The sequence below is a fragment of the Dendropsophus ebraccatus genome, chromosome 3 (assembly GCF_027789765.1).
Source record: "Dendropsophus ebraccatus isolate aDenEbr1 chromosome 3, aDenEbr1.pat, whole genome shotgun sequence".
In the NCBI taxonomy this organism is placed as follows: Eukaryota; Metazoa; Chordata; class Amphibia; order Anura; family Hylidae; genus Dendropsophus; species Dendropsophus ebraccatus.
Window position 1 is genome coordinate 42,957,112 of NC_091456.1, and position 23,144 is coordinate 42,980,255.

General features: G+C 43.9%; 1 protein-coding gene and 1 pseudogene across 1 annotated transcript; both read left to right on the forward strand.

Annotated features, from left to right (window-relative positions):
• The first annotated feature begins 5,946 nt into the window (after positions 1-5,946).
• Positions 5,947-6,833, forward strand: LOC138786480 (olfactory receptor 4E2-like; annotated as a pseudogene).
• A 12,295-nt stretch (positions 6,834-19,128) lies between these two features.
• On the forward strand, positions 19,129-20,091 carry LOC138786481 (olfactory receptor 4E2-like). The gene has a single exon (XM_069963468.1). It carries the CDS (start codon positions 19,129-19,131, stop codon positions 20,089-20,091), a length of 963 nt encoding a protein of 320 aa, XP_069819569.1.
• The last annotated feature ends 3,053 nt before the right edge of the window (positions 20,092-23,144 follow it).

Sequence of the window (23,144 nt, forward strand, 5' to 3'; positions counted from 1 at the left end):
TGCGCATTCATAATGTGTTTCACAAATCTTTATTAAAGATGTATGTTTCTCCAGTGTTGCCATCTACTCCCCCTGCCCCTCTGGTCGTTCAGGGGGATCTTGAGTTTGAAGTGGAAAAGATTCTGGACTCTCGTCGGGTGCAGAACTCTGTCCAATACCTCATCCATTGGAAGGGGTTCGGCCCAGAAGAGCGAACTTGGGTGGCGAGCAAAGATATTCATGCTCCTCGTCTCATACGCCAGTTCCATGCTCGCAATCCCTCTAAGCCGAGTCCTTTGAAAGAGGGTCCGGAGGCCCCTCATAAGAGGGGGGGTACTGTTAGGAATGTGACTTTGCGCTCCTCGGTCTGTGCCAGGCGGCCGAGGAAGCGCTGAATTTTTGTCTGTGTTTGCATAGGAATTGTGTCTGAACTGTGTTTTACTTCAGCCACGCCTGCCTTGCCTGTGAGACTTCTGGCAGTGCAGGGGTTACTGCACTGCTAGATCTGTTCAGCTGAGCTTGGTGCTGGGATCAGGGCTGCTCCAATCAGCTGCTGGACCTAAGCTCTTACCCTGGATAAAAAGCAGTCAGATCCTCAGTTCCCCGCTGGCTATTAGTTGTCACTAGTCCCAGCTCCCCTACTCCTTTCCCAGCGTTCCCTGTCCTAATCCCCTTGCTATTGCTCTGCCCGTGTTCTGACCTCTTGCTTGACATTTGACTATCCGCTCTCCTTCTGATTTTGTACTGCGTTGTCTGTTTGGTTTTGACCCTGCTAGTTGACTATCCTCTATTGTGTTTTGTTTGTCTGTCTACGTTTTGTGTATTCACCTACGCAGTGTAGGGACCGACTCCGTGGTTGTCCGCGACCGTTTAGGGTCGACCGAGGCAAGTAGGCAGGTGACAGTGGGTGGGTTCAGATCTAGGGTCACTGTCTCTTGTCTTGTCTACGCCTGCCAGTCCTGACAATTATATAATAACAGGGAAGGTTCTACAAGTCTGGCGCATAGCTAATGTGGTACCAATATTTAAGAAGGGGTCAAGAAGTGATCCTGGAAACTATAGGCCTGTAAGTCTAACATCTATCATGGGCAAAGTTTTTGAGGGATTTGTGAGAGATGCTATACTGGAGTATTGTAATGAAAATAATCTTATAACACATACCAGAATAGATTTATGAGGGATTGGCCCTGGCAGACTAATCTGATCAGTTTCTAGGAGGAGGTCAGTTATAGACTAGAGCTGGAGAAGGCTGTGGACCTTGTGTATCTGGACTTTTCGAAAGCATTTTATACTGTGCCGCATGAAAGGTTGGTCCATAAAGTAAAGATTTTGTGAGTAGGGGAAAATATATGTAAAAGTGGTAAGTAACTGGCTGAGTCATAGGAAATAGAGGATGAGTGTTGATGGAACATACTCTGATTGGGTCACGGTTACTAGTGTGGTACCGCAGGGGTCAGTAATGGGACAACTTCTTTTTAGGCTATGTTCACACTGTATTGTCAGTGGCTGTTGCTTAACAAGTTATGGCCACTAGATTTCATGTAATGAACCAGTGATCCAGGGATTAATTTTCACTGTTATTTTGAAGTCAGGAAGAAATTTTCCTCCCTGTAATGGGGGAAATGGCGTCTGCCTCATAAGGTTTTTTGCCTTCCTCTGGATCAACACAGTTCCTATTTTACTAGGGTAAGTAAACAGAGCTAAGAGCTATAAGCAGTAGAGTAGCTACCATAGAAGCAGGTAAGGCAGCTGCTATGGGGTCCGTGCCAGAGAGGGGCTCGGGGATGCACGGGTTAAGATAAGAATCATCCTGTGTCGTTCTGCTTAACCCCTTATGTGCTGCAGTGTGTAAGTGACCCAAATCTCACTTACATGCTGCAACACAAAAAAGGGTTAAAAAACAGAGGACAAGGAGATCCCTGCTTCACTGCTCTGATAACCCCTGACCTTGGTTTTCCAGAGCTGTGCATAGGTCAGGGGTTATCAGTGCACTAGCAATGAAGCAGGAATCTCCTTGTCTACTGCTTATTATCAGTTTTTTGTGTTGCAGCATTTAAGTGAGGTTTATGTCACTTACAAACTACAGTACATAAGGTGTTAAGCAGAAGGTTGTCTGCTCCTGCACGTATGTATTTACCATAAGGGCTTCTATTGGGCCCTTATAGTTAAATACAGTCGACTGACAGAGCAAGCAGCCATTGGCTCTCTGGCTGCAGGCAGGATTCTGCCTCTAGTCACAAGAGATTTTATTTTCTGGCCACATCACTGAGTGTTCCGAGACCGTGCTTGTAATCCAAATGACTCTTAAACCAAAGCAAATTTTCCCATACGAAATCATTGAAATGCAGACAAATGGTTCGACACCCTCCAAAATAATGATTTTATTATTCTGAATAACATGTAAAACAAATGAAACAAACATTTAGAAAGCTGGATATGTGATATTATAAGTTACTGTGCAGTATATCAATCAGCATGTGGTGTATTATGTATAATAAGTACATAAGAATGAAAAAACATCAGCAATTTGTAGATACAGGAAGAAGCTGTACATACCCATCTAGACAGTGCAACAGACTAGAATAGAGAAGCAGGGCTGGTGTCAGAGGTCTGTGTGGTCACATTACAGCAATAGGGGAGAGGTGTGTGTTAAGCATGGACGGATCAGGAAGTGATAATCACAGAGCTGTGGAGGAGGACAGTGACATAAACTTCTCTATACAGCAGTGTGTATAGCTCAGTGTAAGTGGAGGCACATTATAGCAGCAGTGTGGATAGCCGAGTGTGAGTGTAACAGTGTGTATAGCTAAAAGTGAGTGCAAGCACAATATAGTAGCAGTGTGGATAGCTGAGTGTAAGTGCAGACACATTATAGCAGCAGTGTGTATAGCTGAGTCTGAGTGCAGACACATTATAGCAGCAGTGTGGATAGCTGAGTGTAAGTGCAGGCACATTATAGCAGCAGTATGTATTGCTGAGTGTGAGTGCAGGCACATTGTAGCTTGAATGGAAAGGATGGGAAACACAATGTCTGACAAAGATTGCAGGAAGGGATGAGCGGGGCATATGTGGGCACAATATAGCAGCACTCTCTGTCATGGGAGAGAGGGGTTACATATATGAAGAGATTACCCCCCCCAGTCCTGTCCCCTGATGCAAGCCCCAGCCTGAAGTGGATCTGCTATAATTTGGAAGGTGAGGGAGACTTCCTGGGTCCAGCTCATTGAGTCCGCACATTAGGCAATGGCTTCTGGAGACTGTGGTATCTCAAGTGGACTGGGGAGCACTTTCTACAGACCTGAATATCATAAAAGCTGTGGGATCAGTTGAGTCGAAGCGTAGAGGCTCATAACTCTGTACCCCAAAACTTTATCCCTTTTAGGACCAGACCAGATAGTGCCTTGAGGACCAGAGCCCATTTTTGAAATGTGACCAGTCTCACTTTATACCTCAGTTATGATAAAACTTATCCTAGCAATTCTGAGAAAATGAAAAAATGACAAAATTAGCATTTTCTTACCAGCATCATTACGCACGCGGCCAGGGCCGCTTCTACCATGAGGCAGAGTGAGCTTTCTGCCTTAGGCGGCAGATTCTTTGCTCCACTAGGGGGCGGCACACAGGGCAGTATTTACCACTAGGCACCCGTGGTCCGGTGCCTAGGGCAGCACCTTGCAGGGGGCAGCACCAGGGAGCAGGGGAAGAAAAAAACTTTTTTTTTTTTTTAGTCTCTCACCTCCTGTTAAGACTTGCCAGTAAATTTGGTGTCTTTTCCAGGGGGGTGGGGGGTATGGTGGTATTGGTCAGGTCTGGTAAGGCCAATCGGTGTGTGAAGATTGGGCATCTTCAGGTTTAGTGCCTAGGGCAGCAGCAGTTGTTAATACGGCCCTGGCGGCACAATCCCTTACTTTCTACATTTATATATTTTATATTTTTATTTGTGTGTGTATTTTACTTTTTTACTTTGCCATCATGGGGACTTCAATAAAGGATTGCCTGATGACAGGCAGATTGAAGTGCAATGCTAATCTGCATTGAACTCTATCCTGCCTGTCATAGGCATTGCTCATGAGACTTAGACTTAGAGCCGAGCTTTATGAGCTTCCATAGCTATAACACAGAAGGCCTCAGGGAAGCCTCCTGTTGTCATGGCAACCATTAGGGCTGTGCGATCACTTCCCTAGAGCCCCAAAGATAGGCAAAGGGGAATCCTTCCTCTCTTCTGCACTATATGTGCTGCAATCACACTGATCGCAGCATCTATAGGGTTAACTGTCAGCATCGGAGCACGGCTCCGATGCTGACAGTTGCGGCGGATCCCCGGCTATCACTGATGTCCGGAATGCACTGTGGAATGGCATGAGCACAGCTCCTGTTTCATCCCAGGACCTAAGTGTACATCCTTGAGCGGTAACTTACTGTAAAAAAAGGACGTCCAGTTACGTCCTCAGTCCTGAAGGGGTTAAAGACCTCAGGACCTACAAGAAGAGTGGGATGCTGTGCTGAAGGAGACAATAAATCGACTTGTGAATAGCATGAGATGTAGTTGTTCAACTGTAATTGATGCTCAAAGGGACACAACAAGTTAATGAAACATTGGCATTTGTGTTGGGGTTTTTTCACCAATATAACTTTAGCACAATCTATTTACATTTTCCATAAATTTCACCCGCAAACCAAATATCCTAAACTTTTTGTGTGTAGGGTTCCTTAGTTTGGAGAGAGGCACGTTAGTATACTCCTATAGTGTTATTAATTTTCCTAGAATTTCACCCCCTAATAAATAGTGTCCTAGATCTTTGTCTACACCAGTGCTTCTCAAACTTCTTCTACTGGAGCCTCATCCAACAGACCAAGGCAATGCCTGGGCCTCACCAGACTGGCCAAGAGGGTGCCTGGGCCTCACTATCTGTGGTGAAAGTCCATTTAAAAGCTGAGAATAATGCTAGGGCTAGCTTTCACCTGTTTTCCAAGCTCTCTATACTAATAAATAAGTACAAAGTATAAAATACATTAATAATGTTGTTAAAATGAAGTTTTCTGCAAACAGCAAAAGGACTGTGAAGATTATAAATATTTTGTGAAAACTGGCTCCCCAACTGGGCCTTACCAACAACTAGGGGGCACCTCACTGGGGAGGCCAGCCTCACAGTTTGAGAAGCACTGCTCTACACCATTTATTCATTGTCCTTCTTTTTGGATAAAGATAAAGGCATATGTCACGTGTCCACAGTCTTGTCCGCAATTGCAGACCGCGTTTGCGAGCAGCACTTTGTGCATCTGTAGTGGTTCACAACTCACAGACAACTACATTACAGAGAGTGACCCCTTCCGTAATTTTTTGTCTGCACTACGACATGTCCTAATGACTGATCTGTGAAAATTGAGAATGTGTGAACAGCCACATGGAAGCATATGGGCCCTAAATTTTTACATTATTGCGGATCCACAAATTTTGTGGATGTGTGTATGAAGCCTAAGAGGCAAAGCTTTTGTTTACGTTTAGTGAGTCTAGAAATTGTACCTATTGGCTTGTATATTATCAATTATATTAATTAGAACTGAAAGACTTATTTTTATATTTAGTTCAAGAGTTTCATGGGAATTTCTTATTGCAAATGCACTAGAAGGAATTATATAAATATTAGATCAGGAATATTATTCAAAAACGCTATGCTGTGAGCGGCTGACTCACAAATCAGCTGTTAAACTTATTTATCAGTAAATATGGAATTGTAGCCACATGGGGGTACAGAAATCCTTTTGAATCTTTAGGTATCATACTACAGTTTTGTATAGAGATACTAAGAAACAATCAAGTGGCCATGTGCATGATTCTTCTTTTTTTTTTTTCTTTATTTCTTATCAATGTGCATGATCCCTAATTCTTTTTTATTGCTATTTGCATGTTCATTCCTATAATCCTTTGTCTTATTCTGTTATAATCAGGCCTGTGTGGAACACAAGATGTCATTCATAAATCAAAGTTCAGTTTTGGAGTTCACACTTAGTGGTCTCTCCCACTCACGTGAATCACAATTCATTTTCTTTGTCTTTCTTTGTCTTTTTTCTTCCTTAGTAATTTGTCTTTTTTGGACATATGTTACTCCTCGGTCACTATACCAAAGATGCTTATTAACATTCTTTTAGAAACAAAGACAATCTCATTTTGCCAATGTATAGCGCAGCTTTTCTTCCTTCACTTATTTAGAGGCACAGAGTGTTTCCTACTTACTGTCATGGCTTATGACCGTTATGTGGCCATTTGTATTCCACTGCGATATCAAATAGTCATGAATCACAGGTTTTGCTTCTGGTTGGTGGCAGTAAATTGGGTTGCAGGCTTTCTGCACTCTTTTACTCAGGCTTTTCTCACATATCAGCTTCCATTTTGTGGTCCAAACAACATCAACCACTTCTTCTGTGATGTCCATCCTCTGGCTGTGCTTGCCTGTGCTGACACACACTTTATAGATATGTTTATTATAGCCAACAGTGGAATGATTTCTCTTGCTTGTTTTGTAGTGTTAATGTTATCTTATCTTGTCATTATTACAACAATCTTAAAGATTCATTCGGCAGATGGGAGGCGTAAGGCATTCTCTACCTGTGCTTCCCATATCTTGGTCGTTATATTCTTTTTTGGACCATGTGTATTTATCTATTTAAGACCCCCGGTGAATTATCCAGCAGATAAGTTAATTTCTGTGTCATACACAGTGCTGACTCCTTTATTAAACCCAGTTATCTATACATTACGAAACCAGGAGGTCAAAAATGCTATCAAAAAGTTTTTTAGAAGAAATCATTCTTTACTCAATAGAACTAAAAAACACATCAAAGATCATCAATAATTTACACTAATTATATGACAAAGGTTTTATATTTTCCCTATTTTTGTATTCTTTGACTTAATTAATTAATAAACTATGCCTTGATGTCCAAAACCCGTATAAATTATATATATGTTCTTATACATACAAAATACAACAACAACCAACTCAGAGGCTGGAAAAAATGGACCTCACCATACCACAGCCAGTATCAGTTGTCTTTCTTCTTCTCTTAATTAATGGTTTTAAAAGTTTTTGTGCAGTGTATATTAATTAAATAAAGAATATTGTGGAAATATTTGGAGGTTGTTGTTATATCCTGTGTTGGGCTGGGAGGAATAGCACTACATTTTTCATACATATTTGTGGTCTACGTATCCTACTGCACAGTGCAGGTAACTGGGAGAACTTGGACACCAAGCTATACCAAGATAACCACCGCTGGGGCTCGTACTACCCTACTGGGACGGTAAGACAGTGTGTAAATATGAGTGCGAGTAACACTTCACAAAGATATGTACCAAGGTTCTGGTTACACTGAGTTAGGGCTCCTCTGGCAAACTCCTCTCCTCTACTCTCCACAAGTACTACTGTGACTACCTCTTCTACTTCTTTCAAGCACCTCCCTTGAGCACTAAGGTCAAGCATTCAAGTGTGTGTCAAGATTTATTACCTGCGAAACCGTGTACTGTAAAACTACAAAACTTCCAGTAAAGTTGGGACTATGCTCATCTCTATTTGCACTGGCACCTATACACACACCACTATACACACACCCCACCAGGACAGATTGGGGGGAGACTGGTCATGTTAGAGGGGCCATGTAACTAGCTAACATTTATAAGGCTGATCAGTAGTGGACAGACTTCCTGTAGCAATATCCTGTGTTGCCTATAGCAACCAAACATAGCTCAGCTTTCAGGTTTTCATGAGGTCTGGTAAAATGAAAGCTAAGTTGTGAATAGTTGCTATGGTCAGCAGAGGACATTCCTACTGTAAGACTGCTTGTTAAACATCCATCATCCCTATATGTGCCCGTAATGTTGGGCACAAATGTTGTCAGTGTTTATCCACTAGGAGGCGCCATGCCCAGCAGCAGAGGATTGGCAGGGAGCTGTGTTATATAACAGCCACAATGTTAGGCTACGTTCACACAGAGCAAAAGGGGCGGATTGCGCGAGGAAATATTTACGCCTGAAATCAACTGACACTGAATTCCGAGCAGAATGTAAGCAGAATGTAAGCGGAATCCCTGCGTATTTCAGCGCGGAATACTCGAGGAATTCGCGCTGATTCCGCATGCATTCAGCGCTGAAATTCAGCGAGTATTCGGTGAGTAATAATAGAGGGAGGTGCCAACAACAATTTTGCAGACTTTGGAGACTGCACTATATGGTACCTGAATTTTCTAGAACAGATCACCTCAGAGCTGGCAGAGGAGAAGGAGCTGAGCTGAGCAGAAATGGCAAAACATCACCACTTTGCATTTGATGGAGATGCACTGATTTCAGAGGTATGTATGTATGTATGTATGTATGTATGTATGTTTTTTTTGGGAAACTTTTGCTGTGGTCATTTGCTGTGTGCATGCTGATATTGTCATTTCTTACTTGTGGGCCCCTGGTATCACCTCCTTTGGGTTGTCTTGGGATTTCCCCCCCCCCCTCCCCCCCCCCATTTCCGCGCTGATTCAGCGCGTAATTTCCGCTTGTATTACGCGCTGAATACGCGCGTATTCCACACTGAAACAGAAAATCAGAGCCCCATTGATTTGTATAGGCTTCAGCTAGCGGAAGAATGAACATGTTCATTCTTCTGGCGGAGAGCGGATTAGCCGCGGAACTTTCAGCGAGGAAATTCCACCGTGTGAACTGCAGAGCAGAATTTCCTTTCAACACAATGGAAATTAGCTCTGCACCTATTTTAACGGCTGAAATTTCAGCGCTGATTCAGCGCAGAAATTCAGCTGCTTTTGCTCTGTGTGAACGAGCCCTTAGGTGACATTTTATTCTTTGTTTGTCAAAAGACTGTAAATTATTTGCGCTTTTTGGGGGAGATTTATCAAACATGGTGTAAAGTGAAACTGGCTCAGTTGCCCCTAGCAACCAATCAGATTCCACCTTTCATTTTCCAAAGAGCCTGTGAGAAATGAAAAGTGGAATCTAATTGGTTTCACTTTACACCATGTTTGATAAATCTCCCTCTTAGTTCACATATTTGGTAAAATGATTGTGTCTTTTAAATTTGTATAGAAATCCACAAATCCTCCATCCATCACTCCTCCACATCATCACAGTACAATAAGTCTCCTCAGCGTCTTCTACTAATAAAATCACACTGTTCTAAAGCAAAACTTTCCTCGTTGCCTACAGCAACCAATCACAGCTCTCATTTCTGAAGAACGGAATACAAGAAAGCTGCGCAGTGATTGGTTTATAAGGGTTCTTCTCATCAATCTGCACCAATTTATTTATTGTAAGTGGAAGATGCAATCGCTCCTTGTTGCCAAGGGCAACCAGTCACAGCACAACTTTTGTACTGAACTCCTAACAGTGAAAGCCGTTCTCTGATTGGTTGGTAAGGACAACAAAGGCAGTTTTATTATTTCATGCATTATACTCTGATAGTCTGATTCTTCTTGCTCAAAAACCAGCTCTGACGATGAAGCAACATCCACAGGAAGAGGAGAGACATGATGGCATGATATTGGTATCAGCAGTGCCGGACATGAGTTGTATTGTTTATTCATTGATCATGTCACTGTACATAATTACCCTGCCAGCGCACTCTTGGTCTAGGAAGGCAATGGGAGGGTCCGCATTAGGGGGCTGGAACGGTCCTGGGCTAAGAACGGTGGCGGAAGGGGCCGCGTTAGGGGGCTGGGAAAGGCGTCGGGAGGGTCCATGTTAGGGGGCTGGGGGGACCTGGGAAGGACGCCGGGAGGGTCTGCATTAGGGGGCTGGGGCGTTCCTGGGCTGGGAAGGGCACCTGGAGGGTCTGGGTTAGGGGGCTGGAAAGGGCCCCAAGAGGGTCTGCATTAGGGGGCTGGGATGGACCTGGGCTAGGGAGGGCACCAGGAGGGTCTGCGTTAGGGTAATGGGGTGGGCCCGGTCTGGGAAGGGAGCCAGGAAGCTCCACATTATAGAAAAGGACAGGTAAATTAAGGGTTGGGATGGGTAATCGGGTTAGTGTGAAGGGCTCCCTCATGGTGCCTTCACCTTGACGTGCTTGCATGCTTTGGTGAACCAATGAGCTAAGTTGGTAGGAGTAGTACTCCTGGCGGTGTCACCCATGCCAGACAGGTCAATGGGGAGAGTCCAGACTAAGCAGGGCACCCAGAAGAAAGGGCTGGTATCCTAATTTTTTTTTTTTTAAATACTATAGACATATGCTATCGACAATATCTCACTTCACATATCAGTCAGCATGACACACCAAACACATTACTATTCTCATCTGCTTTTGTTGCAGACTGATGAACTTTGTAAAAGGCAAACAGGAGATGGCAGGACCCCTGCACCTAAAATTCCTGTTCACCTATAAGCTCTGTCTGCATTCCTGCTAAGACCTTGGGTTTTAAACCAAATTGCTCTTCTGATTGTAACCCCTGCCTGGACCAATACTGATAAGAGGTCTCCTTTTCCTCCAAGGTCAGACCTGCAGCAACCCTGAGGATATGGGATTGGCTGGATACAGGACTCCTATCTGACAACTGACTCCTCTCCTGTACGGTGCTGTCTGATCTATACCGTTTCTATAACCAATGTCTTAATGTGGTTTTGCACCACCATGATCACGTTGTGCTGGTGGTTGTGATACAACTCAGCCAGTGATGGTAGTTAGTTAGTGATGCTAGTTCAGCACACAGGTGTGGTGTTACACCTGCTTTTAGTGGTGACTGGTTGTATCCCCCTAAAATGGTCGATGACCTGCTGATGGGTCCTTTGGGCTCTTCTCACAGTGGTCCGGAGTGGAGAGATGACCCTACTGGACTCTCGGTACCACTACCCACAGAAAGGGGAGAGTAACCCAAGGAGTGTATAGCTGAGAGGTGTAGGTGCTGGTGCAATGATTACTGAGTCCCAGTAGAATAAATATAATGGATTTACTAAACAGTCCTTCAGAATACCAGATATCTTGGCAATAGATAACTTCTTGTTGGTACAGACTCATGCTCACTGAATCTGTGTTGGGAGATACTTGTAAGTGCTGAGATAGAATAGCAGTGCTGGTGTAGCTAAGTGTTGAAGAGAAAAGTAATTTGTTGTGAGAGCCCCAACCCAGGGTAGTAGAGTGCTCTGCCAGAACTTGAGAGAGAGATACATTTGAGAAGAGAAGGATACTTGAGAGAAGAATACTTGTGCCCATGTTTTACTAAACCGCCTTCTACCCTGCAGTGTTGGGAGACCCATCCTACTCGGGTGACACAAGCCCCAGACTACTGTAGGTTACCTGGACAAGGCCAAGTGTCTGAGGGTGTCCCGGTTTCCCCTGCGCTGCGAGATAGAGTACATAGACTTTCGTATGGTTGCTTTGCTCTATCCGGGTCAGTTCCTCTGTACTAGGATACTGCCCTGCACTGTTTTGAGAGGTTCAAGGCGTAAGCTGGGGTGATCTCTGACTTGTCCTCCTGTAGGGGACTAACACTGCATAGTGTCTGTGGATATAGTCTTAGAAAGAAAAGTCTCTGGGTTCTCCACACACGTGTGTCTGACCACTAGCACAACTAGTCTGTCCAAGACAGGGGTCCTGGCAGAGCCAGGCCCTGGCTAGGTGCAGCAGGGATGCCTGTTCTGTGTGTGTCCTACTTCTCAGAGAATCAGAGGGAAACTGATGCTACACTTCCTCTCCCCAAGTGACTTCTTCCTACAGGTTATGTAAGAGTCCCTGTGAGTGGTGAAGAAGAAAGTGTGCAGAGAAAGAAATGTAGATGCGATGCCCTGGCCCCTGGGGGCCACTTCCGCAGTGCTGGTGTTATGAGCGGGCAATGACCGGGGCAGCTGCAGGGGTTATACTTAGTTAGTTAGTTAGTTAGGGGTTAGTTAGTGGACACCAATGCCAGGGTTCAGTAACAGCGGTTTTATTATAGATGAGATAACTAGTAGCAACAGTTCTGTCCGGATGCAACCGGGTATATAGCAGGCTTTGACAAATAAAGCAGGAGTGGTTCTGTATAGGCTGTGAGAATACGTGCCGGATGATGGGAGTAGGAGTATGAGAGAAATAGCGTTGCTGGGTAGTTTACTGGAGAAGAATACTTGCTGTGAATCCTTGCAGCAATGGGGAGAGATAACGGAATGACACCCAGATGAGAGAGAAGACTCCGGACACTTGAGCAGGCAGGTACAGCCGAAGACTTGAATACAGCAGAGCACTCGATCCACACTTCTAGTGGTGAAGTGGGAGCTGCAAATAAGAAGTTCAACTCCTCTGAGGTAGTAGAGAGACGACACACACCCTCCTTGCTTGGAAGCAGGGGGAAGACTAACTTGTTAGGAGGAAGTGGGAGATCACATGGTTGCTCCTGGCCAGAGCTAGTCGGCCATTGTAGGAACCATGGTTACAGGGCACTGGCACGGTCACGTGATCAACAGCCTTGCATACCACTGTACAATGTAATACTACACAGGAATACATGAGAATACACATGAGAATGCACATTACCAGAGAATACTAGGGGAAAACCAGCAGCAGTTGCAGTGCAAACACTCACCAGAACAGGCATGGACACAGCAATATAAATGGCCATAATAGGAGTAGTAGTCCTTGCGTGTTCTGGGACACTGCATAGAGATAGGCAGAGAAGAAAGAAGTATCTCCACTGGTCCACAGAATAATAAAATATAAAGAAACAGTAACCCTATAGTGACTACAGCTGGGCAATACATATATACAAGTTTACACGTAAAACACTGACATCTGATGGCGAAACTCATAAACATCTTCATCACCTTCTTACTTTTGAGTATAGGCTTTTGCGACAGGTGTCAGACAAGGAACAGGTACAAAAGGAAACTCTTTTGCTTAATAAAACCTATTACAGATTTTCTTAAAATTGCTTCTACCATTGATACTTGATAATTGATTTCTGCAAAGTGACATTTAAATGACAGTTAGCTTTTAAAAACAAACAGGGTTGTGTCGGTACTGCCTGAGCTGACATTGTGTGCAAAAAGATGTAGCTGTTAATTAAGCAGTAGAGTTTCTGAGGCCACTAACTATTGTATGAGCAGAACCGCTGGGCTACCCTGCCTGCAGACTATAAGATACAGGGACTTTTTTCTTTACTGCTTCTGTACAATAAAAACACAAAACTAAATAAGCTGAGGTATATTTATTATTTGCAACGAAAAATAAAAAATGGAAGTCAGTTCACCTCCTAGTCGTTTTTCTTGGATCTCAGTACATTCAAGAGGGTGCACGGTTCCTGTCGGTGGCTGACCGTCAGCAGGCAAACTGAACTGAAAATAGTGTGGTTCCGGCACTCCAAAAATGTATTAAAAAATATATACTTTATTGAATCATGTTAAAAAACAGCAGAACAAATCATGCTGTGTGGCCAGATAGGTTATGACTAAGCGCACATGCGCGAAACGCGTCAATCTATCTGTCCACACAGCATCATTTGTTCTGCTTTTTTTTAACATGATTAAATAAAATATATATTTTTTAATCAATTTTTGGAGTGCCGGAACCACACTTTTTTTTCAGTTCATAATTATTATTTGGAAACCAGGATTGAGAGATCTGTGTTTGCAACACCTTATCGAAGTATAAAGATGGCAGACCTGGGGGAGCTTTAGTAGGCCTCAGGCAGCTATGAAAGACTATCTTCAAACCCAAAGTCACATATTGAAGGCTCAGATAGAGTTTTAGAGAAAGTCCCCCTCTGTAAATCACTTAGGTTCTGCAGTGTTGTTGACTGTAGCTTTTAAAGGGGTACTCCAGCCAAGCTTACTTTGAAATAGAATCTCTGAAGAGGATGGCAGCACAGCCTGAAGCAAGAGACACCCTCTGCAGCTGAGGTCACGGCAGAGAATGGTGGTGCTGGAATGCAGCCGTGCTGTGACGTCAGACGGCTAAGCTCCATTTAAAAGTAAGCTTGGCTGGAGTACCCCTTTAGGAAAGGCAAGAAACAGAAAATCTCCTGATCTTGCCCATTAGAAGCCTGTTACTTTTTTTTCCACAGGACCATAAAAAATAATTTTTTTCACTTTCACAGAACAAATGTGGCCATTATCAAGGAGGCCATATTCTCACTGCACCCCTTGTTAGATTCCTTGAGGGGTGCTGTTTCCAGAATGGGGTCACTTGTGGGGGGTTTTCACTGTTTTGGCATCACGAGGGCTTTGTAAAAGCAACATGGCATTCATCATCCATTCTGGCCAAGCCCAGCCTCCAAAATCCAAATGGCACTCCTTCCCTTCGGAGGCTTGCCCTGCACCCACATTGCGCTTTATGTCCACATATGGGGTTTTAAACTGTCTTCACAACACAGGAGCATTTTAAATGCAACATGGCCCTCGAAATCCATTCCAGCCAAATCTAGCCTCCAAAAGCCAAATGGCGCTCCTTCCCTTTGGAGGCTTACCCTGCATCCGCATGGCGCTTTATGTCCACATGTGGGGTATTTACATACTCAGGGGAAATTGCTCTACACATTTTTTTCCATCTTTTAACCCCTTGTGAAAATGAAAAAATCAAGACAAGATCAATGATTTAGTGTAAAAATAAAAAAAAAATTACACTAAATGTTGGTCTAGCCTTGATTTTTTTCCATTTCCACAAGGGGTTAAAAAAGTAACTGATCGCAAAACGTGTAGGGTAATTTTCATTGAGTACGAAAATACTCCACATGTGGACATAATGTGCCATATGGGCACAGGGCAAGCCACCAAAGGGACAGAGCGCCTTTTAGAGTCTGGAATGGAGGATGGAGGCCTTGTCGCAATTACAAAGCCCCTGTGCTGCCAGGACAGTAAAAAACCCCCACAAGTGACCACATTCTGGAAAGCACACCCCTCAAGGAATCTAACAAGGGGTGCAGTGAGCATATGAACCCCACTGGTGACGGGCACATTTGTAGAACATGCAGTGTGAAAATAAAAAATATTTTTTTTTTTCATTTTCACGGCACAAATGTGCCCGTCACCAGGGGGCAATATTTGCACTTCTTCTGAGATCTCCCCTGTTTGCGGGACGTCACTTGGAAAATGTTGCCCTGGTACAATACGGGGTCCCTCATATCCAGAAGCGCTGAGTCTGCTCCATGGCTGCTAAATATTAGGGCTCTAATTACTGCTTCTGATATTTTCAGATCATGCCGCAAGCTACAGTAGCTCGGGCAGCGAGGGACCAGAAGAGGGGGATTCTGGTATAAAAGGTGGTAACCTTTATCCAGCAGTGGGAAGATCAGTTCCCAAATGATCTTCCCACTCACTCCGAGGATGGGGGGGGCATCTGGGGGCTGGATTCAGGTGTCCCTTCCTTTATACACTCTAAGGGTACCTGCACACTGCGAAATGGCGAAGGATAACCCATCGCGCATTCCGCAGCTGGCACCCGCTGGTGGACTAATGCGGGCGAGTAAGTCTTCGGCCGTGTCTTAGACTCCATTCTATGCACAGGCGGATTCCGCCCTCCGTCCAAAGAATGAACGTGTTCATTCTTTGGATGGATGATAGAATCCGCCCGTGCATAGAATGGAGTCTATGACACGGGCGGAGATGCGCGCGCCCGCATCACTCCACCGGCGGGTGCCAGCTGTGCAATGCACAAAGGGTTATCCTTCGCCATTCCGCAGTGTGCAGGTACCCTAAATCTGTAAGTGTACCCTGAGGTACTCGCACAGAGTTTGTAGAATTTCACGCCATACCATGATCTCTTATTGAGAAGGTACTGGCAGAAAATACGTGTCTGGCGGGCAGCATACGCTACGCTACCCCCAGACATGTCACTGGATGATGATGATGAGGATGAATGGAGGAAAAAAGGATCCCCCCCATTCATCCTCACTGGCTGTTTTGGTGTCGGAGGCAATAATAGCGTATGCCTCCTCCACCGAAAACACCCTGGGGGCCATCTTTATATGTAAGTATATGGGATTAGTATATGGAATATGTAAATGTTTAATGTAGTGTACTGTAAAACTTTATTTCATGTAGTGTAGTGTAATGTAGCGTTTTTTTATGGGTTTTTTTTTAACAGTAAGAAAAAATATACCTACGCCAAGAAAGGAGTTGCTGATAAATGCCGCACTTATGTGCGGTACTTATCAGCAGACAGTGACGGTAGGATACAGAAATAAAAAGGAGGAAAAAACCCATACGACAAGAAGGAGGAGTTGCTGATCAGCAGCACACTTACGTGCGATGCTGATCAGCACTCAGCGGCATTAGGGCGCATAAAAAGAAGAATTTTTTTTTTAAAAAACACTCTTTTTACCCCCAAACCAACTTATGAGTGTATAATATACACTGATCAGTCTCTAGGGGGCAGTAGAGTGAAGCAGCCGAAGATTGCCGAAGACAGATGACGGGGGAGCCCAAAGAGACGATGGGAGCCGAAGATAGACAACGAAAGAAGAGGACTCCGCGGGACCGCCGGATCAATGCTCGGGACACCCTGATCAGGTGAGTATGGTGCACTACACAAACACACACCTGTTCTGCACCCCTCAGCTATCTAGCTGAGGGGTGCAGAACCCGGTAACACTTTTACACCCGCCACTGGCCGGCCCATTATGGCGATTGTGGGGGTGGCACCGGCGCCATCTTTTCACAGTATATTAATGGCGATTGGTGCTGTCTCGGACAGCACCAATCGCCATTGCTTTCCGGGTCACCGATGACCCGAAAAGCTGTTTTCAGCTGCTAACGGCTGATCTGAATTGATCAGCCAATAGCAGCGATCATCGGCACTGGGGGAAGTTAACGAACCCCCGTGCCGTCGAACAGAGATGGTCTGCTATACATTATGGCAGGCCATCTTCCCCGATCGCTGTGTGTACACATAGCGATGGAGGAAACCCCGGGCGTAAATGTACGTCCATTTGCGTTAAGGCACGGGCTGCGGGGGCGCACATTTACACCCGCTGTCGTTAAGGGGTAAATACACTTTTATAGGGGTTTTTGTTGTTTGTTTTTTTCAATTATTTTGTAAAATGTAGTAGAAACATACAAAAGTAGAAACATACATATACATAGATACATAGAAGATTGTTGGCAGAAAAAGACCACCTGGTTACATTTCATAACATTTAACTCCATTAACTCCGTAAGGACCTGCTCATAAATTACCTTAACCCCTAGACGACCCATGTCGTACAGTTACATCATGGATGTCTGTCACCAGACTGCAGAGCATGCTTCATAGCAGGTGGGGGCAAGCTGCAGTGATTAGCCGGGCCCTCACTATTAATGGCAGGTTGCAGCGATCGCGCTGCAGCCTGTCATTAACCCCTTAAGTGCTGTGATCGCGGCGCGATTGCGGCATTTAAGTGTAAGTGACAGAAGCACCGTTTGGGTACACTTACCATAGTGTTTACTATGTGTATACACTCCGGGCAGGATTGTATAGAGAGCAGCACTACGTAAGTTTCGTATTAATCATGGCCATTGTTGCAAATTGGCAACAATGGCTGTGATTAATGCGTAACCTTACATAGTGTGAACATAGCCTAACACTGTATACTTACAGTAAAATCAATAGTCATTCAGCTACCAATATAAAGAGCAAATGTTGTCACCATATATTACCACCATACTGACCAAATTCTACATACCAAGACTGATATTACTAACAATCCCAGTACACAACAAGGAAACATTATTGCCATACATATTATCACCATACTGACTAAATCCAGTATACAGGTACAGACACAAATATAACTAATAATTACATTATATAAAGGGCACCACCCCATTACTATTACCACCATATTGTTGCTGACCAAATAAAGTATACTAAGATCAAAACAGTACCAGTTTATAAGGGACAAATTTTAACACCATATACGGACTAATACCACTACATACTAACTAATGCTTCTGCTCTTCTACTGAATAAAATCCCCTGAACAAATACCAATATCGGCTCATACAGTGACCATATAGTAGTAGATCCAGCTTTACAACAGCAGGGATTACAGTGCAGTTATGTCTAGTGACTCTAAGGGGGTGCCTTCTCTAAGTGAATCACAGGGGGCATCTTTTTTAATTGTAGTGTTTCACTTTCTTTTTCTTCTCTAACTGGTCCAGCTATCATGAGGGCATCTAACAGAATTTGCTACTATCGCACCATCCTCATCTAAAACTCCAAAAGTTTATTGGACTGGCTGTGCCCCCATATAGTGGGTAGGCCCAAATTTGTGCATCCCCATATGGTATTAGACCCCCTGTGCAGCCATCATAAGAGCAGAAGGGCAGTTTTGCTGAACTTTTAAGTAAAGTTGGGGTTGGTTTGATCAATCTCTCCTTGGGAGTTACAGCCCTCTCAGGCAATCACCCATCCATTTAGTCTCTCATGGTTGGCTGACAGGAAGACCTGACAGCAAGACATTATGGGGAAGCCTGACTAAAAGGGAGACACTTCACTGTATGTTTGCGCCTTCAGAATTTATTAATAGAAAGGTGGTCTGTAACCCAGACCACCAGCTGTCAACAAGGGGAGGGAAGGAACAGGAAAATCAGTAGAAGGAGGCAAGTTTGCTAAATGAATGTAGTTTCAAAGAAAATTTACTTAATGAGCCCTATTCCCCTATATTAATTGAGATGGAAATACCCTTTTAAATGCTCCCCCCCCCCACACACACACCTTTTTCCTACTCCTTTCCTATTCCTATTTCCTAGACTCAGCCACTTTTGTGACTGTAGAAAAAATTTTGTGACTGTAGAAATTGTACCCAATGGCTTGCATAATGGAAACATCTATTATTAATTATTTTAATTACAATTTAAAGCCTTTTTTAATATTTCTTACAAGAGTTTCAGGGGAATTTCTAATTGCAAATGCACTGGATGAAATGATATAAATATATGATCAGTCGTATTATTCTAAAACGCTATGCTGTCTGCAACTGACCCACATATCAGCTGTTATAGTCATATATGTGTAAGTATGCAACTAGAGCCATAGGAAGGTACCAAAAACCTAAAGAAATATATAGGCATCCTTTTCTAGCTCTGTACAGAGGTACTTAGAAGCAATAATGTGGCCATATTCATGTGCAAATTATTATTTATTGTTATGTGCTTGCTCTTTTCTATAATTCTTTGTCCTGTTCTGTTATAATCAGGCCTGTATGGAACACAAGATGTCATTCACGAATCAAAGTTCAGTTTTGGAGTTTACACTTAGTGGTCTCTCCCACTCACGTGAATCACAATTCATTTTCTTTGTCTTTTTTCTGGTCCTGTATTTAATGACTTTATTAGGGAACCAGGCCATTATAACTGCAGTTCATATAGATTCACATCTACGTTCCCCAATGTACTTCTTCCTTAGTAATCTGTCTTTTTTGGACATATGTTACTCCTCAGTCACTATACCAAAGATGCTTATTAACATTCTTTTAGAAAGAAAGACAATCTCATTCAACCAATGTATAGCTCAGCTTTTCTTCCTTCACTTATTTGGAGGCACAGAGTGTTTCCTACTTACTGTCATGGCTTATGACCGATATGTGGCCATTTGTAATCCACTGCGATACCACATAGTCATGAATCACAGGTTTTGCTTCTGGTTGGTGGCAGTAAATTGGGTTGCAGGCTTTCTGCACTCTTTTACTCAGGCTTTTCTCACCTATCAGCTTCCATTTTGTGGTCCAAACAACATCAACCACTTCTTCTGTGATGTCCATCCTCTGGCTGTGCTTGCCTGTGCCGACACTCACGTTATAGATATGTTTATTATAGCCAACAGTGGAATGATTTCTCTTGTTTGTTTTGTAGTTTTAATGTTTTCCTACCTTGGCATTATTACAACAATCTTAAAGATCCATTCAGCAGACGGGAGGCGTAAGGCATTCTCTACCTGTGCTTCCCATATCTTGGTTGTCACATTCTTTTTGGGGCCACCCGTTTTTATTTACTTAAGACCACCCGTGAATTATCCAGCGGATAAGTTAATATCCGTGTCGTACACAGTGCTGACTCCTTTATTAAACCCAGTTATCTATACATTACGAAACCAGGAGGTTAAAAATGCTGTCAAAAAGTTTTTCAGAAACAACATTTCTCCACATCCAAAAGGGAAACACGTGAAAGATCATCAATAATTTAAACTATTTATAAGGAAAAAATTACTACATTTTGTATGGTTTGACTTTATGAATAACTTAATAAGTCGTGTCCTGATGTCCAAATTCAATATCCATATCTATCTTAATTTTTATCTGTGTTATAATGCAAATATAATGTACTGTATATTTATTGTAATCACTACACTGCATATACTGAATTGTAAGAAGAGTATTTCACATTTGGCACAGCTGTGTAGCACAAAAAAAAAAATTTCATGTTAAAAAAAAACACGTCCCTGGTAGTAAAGAGGTTAATGCAATGAAGGCATGAAAGTTTATTAAAAAGACAAGGCCACTTTAACACTCTCTATTACAGTACCTTATACCCACACATACACAGCTCTGCAACATGCACAATACACACACAGTTCTGCTTTATAAACATACCCACAGACACATACAGTTTTACTATACCAATATACACAAACAGCTCTGCTACATACTAACACACACACACAGCTCTGCTACTAGTTAGCTTCAGACAGAGACAGAGACCTGGGACTCGTACTACCTATCAGGGCGGTCACCGAAACTCAGAGGCAGAAGGTTGTCCATCCCCCTATAAAGCCCCCTTTTGTTGTCCATCCCCCTACATAGCCACCTTATGCTGTCCATCTACCTATATAGCTCCCTTATGTTGTCCATCCCCCTATATAGCCCCCTTCTGTTGTGCATCCCCCTATATAGCCTTCTTTTGTTGTCCACCCCCTATATAGCCATCTTATATTGTCCATTCACCTATATAGCCGCCTTATGTTGTCCATCCCCCTATATAGCCCCCTTATGTTGTCCATCCCCCTATATAGCCCCCTTATGTTGTCCATCCCCCTATACAGCCCCCTTATGTTGTCCACCCCTATAAAGCCCCTTTATGTTGCCCATTCCCCTATATAGCCCCCTTTTGTTGTCAATCCCCATAAACAGCCCCCTTATGTTGTCCATCCCCCTATACAGCCCCCTTTTCGCTGTCCATCCCCTATTTAGCCCCCCCTGTTGTTCATCCCCCTATAAAGCCCCCTTTTGTTGTCCATCCCCCTATATAGCAACCTTATGTTGTCCATCCACCTTTATAGCCCCCTTCTGTTGTCCATCCCCCTATACAGCCCCCTTTTGTTGTCCATCCACCTCTATAGCCGCCTTATGTTGTCCATCCACCTATATAGCCCCCTTATGTTGTCCATTCCCCTATATAGCCCCCTTCTGTTGTCCATTTCCCTATATAGCCCCCTTTTGTTGTCCATCCCCCTAAAGAGCCCCCTTCTGTTGTCCATCCCCCTATATAGCCCGCTTATGTTGTCCATCCCCCTATACAGCCACCTTTCGTTGTCCATCCCCCTATACAGCCCCCTTTTGTTGTCCATCCACCTCTATAGCCGCCTTATGTTGTCCATCCACCTATATAGCCCCCTTATGTTGTCCATTCCCCTATATAGCCCCCTTCTGTTGTCCATCCCCCTATATAGCCCCCTTTTGTTGTCCATCCCCCTATATATTCTCCTTATGTTGTCCATCCACCTATATAGCCCCCTTATGTTGTCTATCCCCCTATATAGCCCCTTTCTGTTGTCAATCCCCCTTTATAGCCCCCTTTTGTTGTCCATCCCCCTATATAGCCGTCTTATGTTGTCCTTTCACCTATATAGCCGTCTTATGTTGTCCATCCCCCTATATAACCCCTTCTGTTGTCCATCCCCCTATATAGCCCCCTTTTGTTGTCCATCCACCTATATAGCTGCCTTTTGTTGTCCATCCACCTATATATCCCCCTTCTGTTGTCCACCCCTCTATATAGCCCCCTTTCATTGTCCATACCCCTATACAGCCCCTTTCATTGTCTGTCCCCCTATATAGCCCCCTTCTGTTGTTCACCCCCTATATAGCCCCCTTCTTTTGTTAACCCCCTTATATAGCCCCCTTCTGTTGTTAACCTACTATATAGCCCCCTTCTGTTGTTCACCCCCCTATATAGCCCCCTTCTGTTGTTCACCCCCCTATATAGCCCCCTTCTGTTGTTCACCCCCCTATATAGCTCCCTTCTGTTGTTCAACCCCTATATAGCCCCCTCCTGTTGCTCACCCCCCTATATAGCCCTCTTCTGTTGTCCCCCTATATAGCCCCCTTCTGTTGTCCCCCCCTATATAGCCCCCTTCTGTTGTTCACCCCCCTATATAGCTCCCTTCTCTTGCCCCCCCCCATATTGCCCCCTTCTGTTGTTCACCTCTGAAACAAAACAAAAACAACTCACCTTACAACACCCTCCCTCATCGGTTGCAGGTCTTTTCTTCTTCACGATAGATCAGCAGCATCCTGGTGGAGTCCCGGGCAGCACGCCGCACTGAGCTCTGTGTGCACTGCGGCGGGTGGGACTTCCGGTACATGCTCTTAGCCGAAAGTCCCAGCCGCCGCCGCGCACACTGAACTCAGAGGCGACGTGCTGCCCGGAACTTCACCAGGATGCTGCTGATCTGTCGAGGGAGGGGGCGGAGGTAACACTCTTGTGATCGCAAGCAAACGCTGCTTGCGGTCACAAGAGTGATTGACAGGGCAGGAAGCCTATGGCTTCTTGGGCTGTCAATAGGCACACTAATGCAAAGGAAAAATCTGGCAGTCCAGCACTGGAAGCAGTAGAGTGAGCTTTATTTCTCGAATAGCACAGAGTAAAATACAACCAACACCTAAGTGCAGTGACCCCACAGGACGCGTTTCAAGCACATGCGCGCTCTTGATCACCCATCATTCCCCTGTGTACAACTCCTTTAAATAATCACCTAATCAGGTGTTCAAACAGGTGCACAAAAGAACTGACTAAAAGAACAATGAAATAAGTTGCGATTGCAGGATACAGAAAGGCTCACAAATAAATGAATGAATAAATCATACACAAGAGATAGCTATACATTTACAAATACGTATAATTAACAATATTATGTTCAATATATGTATCTAAGTTGTCTACCCATGAACATTACATTTTCAACAATGCTATATGGAGAATTGTATCAGTGTACATGGATAGGTGTCCTCTCTAT

Bases quoted from the DNA above. Each gene is read 5' to 3' on its own strand.
- LOC138786481 (XM_069963468.1), top strand. From the start codon at position 19,129: ATGTCATTCACGAATCAAAGTTCAGTTTTGGAGTTTACACTTAGTGGT.